Consider the following 7066-nt stretch of genomic DNA (forward strand, 5'->3'; position numbering starts at 1 on the left):
ATATACAAATATACTTATATACATATATACATTTAAATATATATACATTTAAATATATATATGTACAATTAAATATATATATACTTTCAAATTTATATATGTTTATAAATAGAGACACGTATATGTACTACATATTTATATATGTTTATGTAGAAAAGTGTGTATAAAAAGGCCTTATGCGCAACCATGCAAGAAACAGTCAACAAATTCGTATACAAACACGGTTGTACACTCACTGAAGTGTTAATAGTACCACGTTTTCTGCTAGATTGTGCCTATTGTCATGAGCTCGTAGACGTGAGAATATCGACATGTGTCTATTAAAATATGAACTCTATCGTATACATGCACGTATTCATACATAAATAAACAACTTCGTGTCTGTCTGACTTATCCCAAGGTATTGAAACGCAGTGCGCAAAGCTTGCAAGCTCAGCCTGATCGCATGCGTATCACCACACGCGTACACATGCAATACTAAATATAAGACATAGAGACACATTCCGTGTCCAACAAGGTCTGTAGTTACGTCTTTAAATATGTCGGCGATCCGTATGGCATTGTGCAAGCAAACACCACCCATGCCGCGCAATTCAACCAACTACTACGAAAGCACAGTGCATTGTTCTATCGCCGCGAATCGAAACGGAAATCCACCTACGCAGTCGAATCGCAGAGGGTCTCCTTAGGCATACCTGTGAGAGGAGGTGTAGAAGTTTGCCGTCATTGTCGTTTGTATTTATGGACACACCAGTGACACATCAGCTCGACATCGCGGACCACACGAGAAGGGGTTGACGAGTGCTATGTAGAATAAGCCCTATCGTCAGTGCTATCGTGTCCACGCCTGTAGCGGTGTAGTGCGCATATGCATGTACTGTGCAACAAGTGCAAACTGTACAGGAGCGCACACGAAAGTGAATTATACACTGATATGTGTGCTGTTTATATGTCCCTCTCTACTAGAACTAATAAAAAAATATTTGCTGGCAAAGGCTGACTGTTTTTTATTTTTCAGAAGGCTATAGGCCAGACTATGGGCATTGGGCTGACGGACAAGTCTAACATCGATTTGTTCATCACAATATGTTATCTGTTTGGTCGCTTTGTGGTCAATATCACTTTATTTTACACCAAATTATTAAATTAACAATACACTGACACAGTCTCGATATGCAATAAATCAATATTCAACGGTGTCCGACTGTATTTGAACTGTATGTATTTAGCCTCTCTTCATGTGCACAGCAGATATTAAAAAAGATAAGAAATTTATATATATATTTATGCAGTCTTTATTACAGGGGAATTGGTATTAACAGCAGGTATACATGTTCATATGTAAATAAATGGTGTATTTCTGACAGACGTATTTAGAGTTTCAGACTGTATGTACTATGTAGCCTCGATTTGCATATGCACAGCAGATAGCTAAGATAATAAAGTTTAATTCATACATAAATTTGGTGTAAAATAAACCGATCTTTTTTATCTTCAAACTATACATATGGGCTGCATATGTAAACAATGGTACATGTAGTAGTACAACCTTTATTTATTTACCCAGTGCTAGCCAGCAGAACGGCTTGCCTTGCATGAAATTGACCCAACTATATTAAAAGGATAGTGATTCGCTGTTCTGTTGTGCAGCAAGGCTTCGTAGAACTTTCACACACTTTCACGTCAAGTGATGGCGAAGGTTGCAATCTAGGTTCAATTGGTGCACATATGGAGCGCACTTACGCTACATTAGCAAAGATGAACGCAAGTATTTCTTGCGTATAGACTGAAGATTCGTAGCTGCCTTCGCTTATGTAGATTATGTGGATAAATCTCTGGTCCCTGTCTTGCACAATTTAACGAACAAACGCACAATCGTACACGCACTTCTCCACGGCCGTTGACGTTTTAAAAAGTGTTAGTGAACACGGCGCTGAGGCGAATTACACTTTGTTAACAAAAAAAGTCTCAATATATGTTGGAAGAAAGCGCAGAGTAAGAAACCCTCACAATAAATGTACATGTGGTTGAGATGAAGTGACACGTGCGTCTGATTCGAGGACAACCGCGATATGCACTGACATTCATCTTTTGATATACAAATGCGCACTAGATACAACAAATGAACATTGTCTCTATCTGTACTACGTGTATACGTCAGGTGTAACTAATAAATACATGTAGAACGCAAATCGCACACATGCAAGACATCGCGGTATGGTTTTTGCATATATTCACAGTATGACTGATGTCCGGTTATTTATTTGAAGTACCTCGATACGCCACTAACGCGCTACAACGCTGCAGCATTGAAGATGCAAATAGTATTCAATCAAGCAGGTGTACTGTGTAAGCAGGCCTGCGATGCGGCCAGTGGTATGTTGTCTACACGTGCATTTGCACACACTCACACGTCGACTCGTCTAAAATTGAATGACGACCAGAATCGCTAAAAAGAGGTTACAACGAACAATGGCTGATTTGAGGCAAACATTGTTATATGTACCCAATGTATACACACTGGTGAGTGCGTTCCATCTCATAGGCTGCAAGTATAGTTAAAAGTCCCTCATTCTTTCAGAAGAGCCATGTAGTATAGTTGATTATTTAGGAGGCTATGATATGAGTAGCGTTTTAAACCCTGGGAGACCCTAGTAGAATCAATCGCATCTTCACTACACAAGGAACATTATGTCGTCGGTATGCAAATCAAATGGGAGGCTCTACTACAGCTCCAAATAAGCATGCACAATCGCGAATAACATCGAAGTATATTCGTCCGTCTACTTACACTTAGGCCGACATGCGATGTCAATGATCAATATCGTTATCGTTATCATTATCCGTCGAAAAATTGGAATTTGTAAATATTTTGGGATTTGATCTGATCGCGCATTGTCAGAGCTGTCTGGATCACACAACACTATTAACAGTAGAACTGCTCAGCTGTTTTTCGTGGGGGTTCGTTTCGCGGGACACTACTGTCAAGTGCGTATCGTCACTCCCACATGACGCTCTTGTGATGTGGATATGCGAGCACCGTCTGAATGAATGAAGTAAAGTAGTGAACGAAACCGGCTTTCCTCATAGAATCTCATCAAAATTCGCTTGTATACTAACTGCGCAACCTTGGCATGCCTCACTCTCGCACTCACACGTGCAAGTTCGTTCCAGAATATATTAAATATCTATACGCAGCATTAAACTTCCCTCTGAGAATCCGGGTACCATGACAGATACCAATGTTGAGACCTCACACAACCCTGACTTAGGTGATTCTCCCGCGGTACAGCAACCTGTCGCCGGACAGGTGGAAGTTGACCCGAGCACAAATACGAGCACTGCTGCTGACACGTCTGGTGGCGTTGCTTCTACTGTGCCACCGATTGATCCCGGAGAACAAATGGGCGCTACCGAAACCGGCATAATGGGCAATAAAGAAACTACCACGAATTTGCCCCCAGAGCCAGAGGTGGACTATGGGAGTTCCAGTTCTCAGCCTGAAGACACTGATGAAGCCGAAAGGCGGGCTTCTGCGCCTGGACTTAGACTGGTAAGCGGTGCTATACCTACGACTGAGGCGGCGGTGGCTGACGTAGTGTTCGACCCTGAGGGTAAGCTGAAGATGCCGACGGAACAAGATACTGGCATAGTGAAGGAAGCCATCAAGGAGGATCTGCATCGATTGAGAACTGGTAAACAGCAGCAGCCTACCATCCCCGAGTCATCTCAAGGTAGTTATTATTGTGGTTATATATACACTATTTATTTAATACACTGGTGGCGTATTGTATATATGTTCACACATAAGGCGTATCGATCGAAAGGTGCACAAGCTGGGTGAATAAAAATATCATGCCATACGCCAAGAAGATTGAGATACTTCCGGAAATGCGTTGATATTTTAATCATATCAGCGCATTCATCAGGTCATACGAATGCTCATAAAATGATTTGCAGAGCTTGAGGCTGCACAGGGAGATGCAGCTAAAGGTGCTGAGAGTGGCCAGTCTGACAGTGCGCATGAAAGCTTCAATAAAAAATCATGGCTGACTGGTATCAAAGATAAAGTATTCCCCAAAAAGCACCCAACAGCTGCAAAGCAGGTTAGCGAGTGTGGTACTCCTAGATCTAATGCAGGTTGTGCTGGCAGGGACAATTATTTGCAGTGCGATTTGGGATTTCTATTATTCCGAAGTACTGAATGATCAGATAGTTTAGTAGCTTTGGGTTGAAAGCCTCGTATTCACATGCATGCACGTTTGATTTATTCATTATATGTACTGTAGAAGGAAGGTGAAGGGAAAAAACCAGAAGAAACACTTCCAACTCCGACTGAGACTCAACAAGAGCCTAAGGTAATGTTATCACTATGAATAATTCAATTCAATTCTTTGCATGGAATGCTTTTCTATTTTCTGTGCATTGTGTATTTCTTCGGAAATAACATGCGATCCACTTGATGATATGATACTACAAAGTACTCACACATCTCCATGCACTTTCACTGCAGAAAACGTCACACGATCAATCTTCAAATGGATCAGGCAAGGCACACAAACCAAACCTGTTGGAAAAAATCGGTTCTTCTTTCAAGCCTAAGGAGAAAGAGAGAAAAACCGAAGCTCCACATGTATGTCTAATAATGAGAAGTGTGAGCATGTGTACGTGTGCATGTGTTTTAGGGGTTTAGGGTTTAAATGGCGATCCCATCAGTTTTGTCTGTAATAGTATGCATGCCCTTATGTACAGTATGATTTCGCATATACCACACATCGCACATCACTGATCCCAACCTACGTAAGAATACAAAGGTTTTCTCACATCTTCATTTGTTGATCCTTCTACACCACAGGTGGAGCCCGTGCCTGTGACCGACGAGGTCGTCACCACAGATTTGGCAAAAGCCAGTTAAATACAGCAGGATTGCAGACGGTTGATCAAGTTCTCAATCAGACAATTTGTGCTATACGAGCAGGAGCTTCATAAAATATTCCTGTACGATGGCGATGGAACAGTAGCGAGAACCCAGAAAGTACCGTCGGTCGCATGCGATGGTCAATACTCATTATATCTATGAGGGCTTATCAGAGAGATAGAGATGCGTAGGTGATAACAATATAAATGAAGTAAATATCAAATTTGTGTGCAATAAAGCGAAAATGAAGTTTGTTCTTATTCATATATAGTTTACCGCTATAAATTACTATGTTATATGTATAGTTCAGTACACGTGAGATATTGAATGGTACGTAGTCAGTCTATTATCAAGATCAATGGAAGGGGCTGACTTTGTTTTCGCAACACTGATAGCTCTGTGGATATTATGGGCTCCAGGCTTTGCGACTTGCAAGTGAGCATCAGGGCGAGAATGATCAAAGGCTATACCGAAAAAGAAGATTCGCCGATCTACTCTGAGTGCACGTGCCCCGCGTACATAAACCATACAATAACAACACAATGTCCATAACAAGTTAAAAATAAAGCAACTTTTAATATAAAAAACAGTTCATTGCTATTTATATCTATTTCATTTTTTCTTTGAACAAGTTCCTGTATCGGGGTGTATGTTGTACATACACGATTTATCTCGTTTTTTACAGGCATATATGTATATGATATTTTTATCATTCACAGCAATATTATAGGCAGTTCAAGTCGGCATATTATGTATTGTCTGTTACTGATTCAACCACGCTGATCATGATGCTGGTCTCAGATTTCCCAATAAGTCCAGTAGTTTGGATATTTTGCTGTCTTTTACGGTTTACCGGACTCCTGCTAACCGATAGGCATTTCGCTGTTGAACGGTCGAGGACGCATTGCCGCCAATGCGGGCTCTAAATTCCTTTGAAAGTTCGAAATCTAAAAAACTGATCTATTTTTTTTTGGAATAATTTTCTATATCTGTGGCATTTTTACATCGTCAGAAAAAGTTTAAAATCCACGGCTTCCGCGCGAGCTTCACAGGAGCAGGACTTGAGCAATGCCCGTCCAATTGGTGCTGGCAGTACCAAGCGGTAAGAATATTCGAGCAGCTGCGGCCAACGCGACTAAAATACTCAACAAGAGCGGTACAAAATAGACAAAACTTTTATATACATATTTCGCTATCATAGCCTTCTAAACAAATAATTAATATAAATACATGTGTGACTCTATGAGGTTCGCTCGTACGTCGGTCTTCGTCAACACATCTGTTTATGTATATTCGTATGAAGTCGAGGGTAAAAGTGTGCACTTGATAAGCAATAGCGGTACAATATAGGTGTAGCGCTTGTGTGTCGCCGGTTGTACTTGTTCTTGCGACGTGGGAGTCTACGCTGAGCGAATACATTGAGGACTTACTTGTATAGGCTCAATTATAGCACAGTTTGAAGACTGCTCTTCGTGTATTTGCTTACAGCTTTGCGCACCTGTAGCGGATTCGTGCTTAGTATACAGCTACGAGAAGCACTCACGAGAGTCACTCAGAATTACGAGAAGCACTCAGAATAGGTACGGGATCAACGAAAGCTGATGTGAACGTCGGACCGGGTCAGCTATAGTAGATACAGCATATCAGAGAGGCTTAATAGAAACCAGACTAGTAATTGCACCGTACACAATGGTAGACACAGAAGAACTCATCAGGCAGCTGGAGGAGGCATCTGTTTTGGTGCTGGTATGTACTTGAGTGTCTGGGGTACTTCTGTGCGTGGGCAGTGTTTGGCTTGAGATCATCCGTGATATGCTTATGTAGCTTATAGGTTTCAAATAAGGTACTTGTAGGCATGATAATTCAAGTTGGTATCAGCGAGGCTCTCATGCAGAGACAACTCGAGGTATACTAGTGCCAGAGATAAATGGACCGTTCTTGTGTGTCAGCTCATGTCAGGTGTCTGTGCTGATGCTTGTGTGCCTGCAAATGAAATCTTACATATTCGCATACGCTAGTATACCTGTATACATACGAGCGTTTTGGCAATTGGGCATACACATATAATATACATACATACATACACACATATATACATACATACATACACACACACACACACACACACACACACACACACACACACAC

At 41.2% G+C, this 7066-nt stretch overlaps 2 protein-coding genes across 2 annotated transcripts in view; one reads left to right on the top strand and one right to left on the bottom strand.

The window, feature by feature from the left end:
- The window catches only part of SARC_10014 (cyclin domain-containing protein), a gene marked incomplete at its 3' end in the record, with an annotated part of 4205 nt that extends 3255 nt beyond the window's left edge, over positions 1-950 (bottom strand). The window contains exon 1 of the mRNA XM_014295952.1: positions 696-950. Coding sequence (XP_014151427.1) covers positions 696-727 — 32 coding nt within the window. The 5' untranslated portion in view covers positions 728-950. The remainder of the gene's footprint in view (positions 1-695) is intronic.
- A 1887-nt stretch (positions 951-2837) lies between these two features.
- On the top strand, positions 2838-4915 carry SARC_10015 (hypothetical protein; the record flags this gene model as incomplete). Its single annotated transcript, XM_014295953.1, has 5 exons — positions 2838-3734; positions 3961-4106; positions 4290-4358; positions 4514-4633; positions 4856-4915. Exons 1-5 carry the CDS (start codon positions 3230-3232, stop codon positions 4913-4915), a joined length of 900 nt encoding a protein of 299 aa, XP_014151428.1. The 5' UTR covers positions 2838-3229.
- Between the last annotated feature and the right edge of the window lie 2151 nt (positions 4916-7066).

Source organism: Sphaeroforma arctica, assembly GCF_001186125.1.
Source record: "Sphaeroforma arctica JP610 unplaced genomic scaffold supercont1.1110, whole genome shotgun sequence".
NCBI lineage: Eukaryota > Ichthyosporea > Ichthyophonida > Sphaeroforma > Sphaeroforma arctica.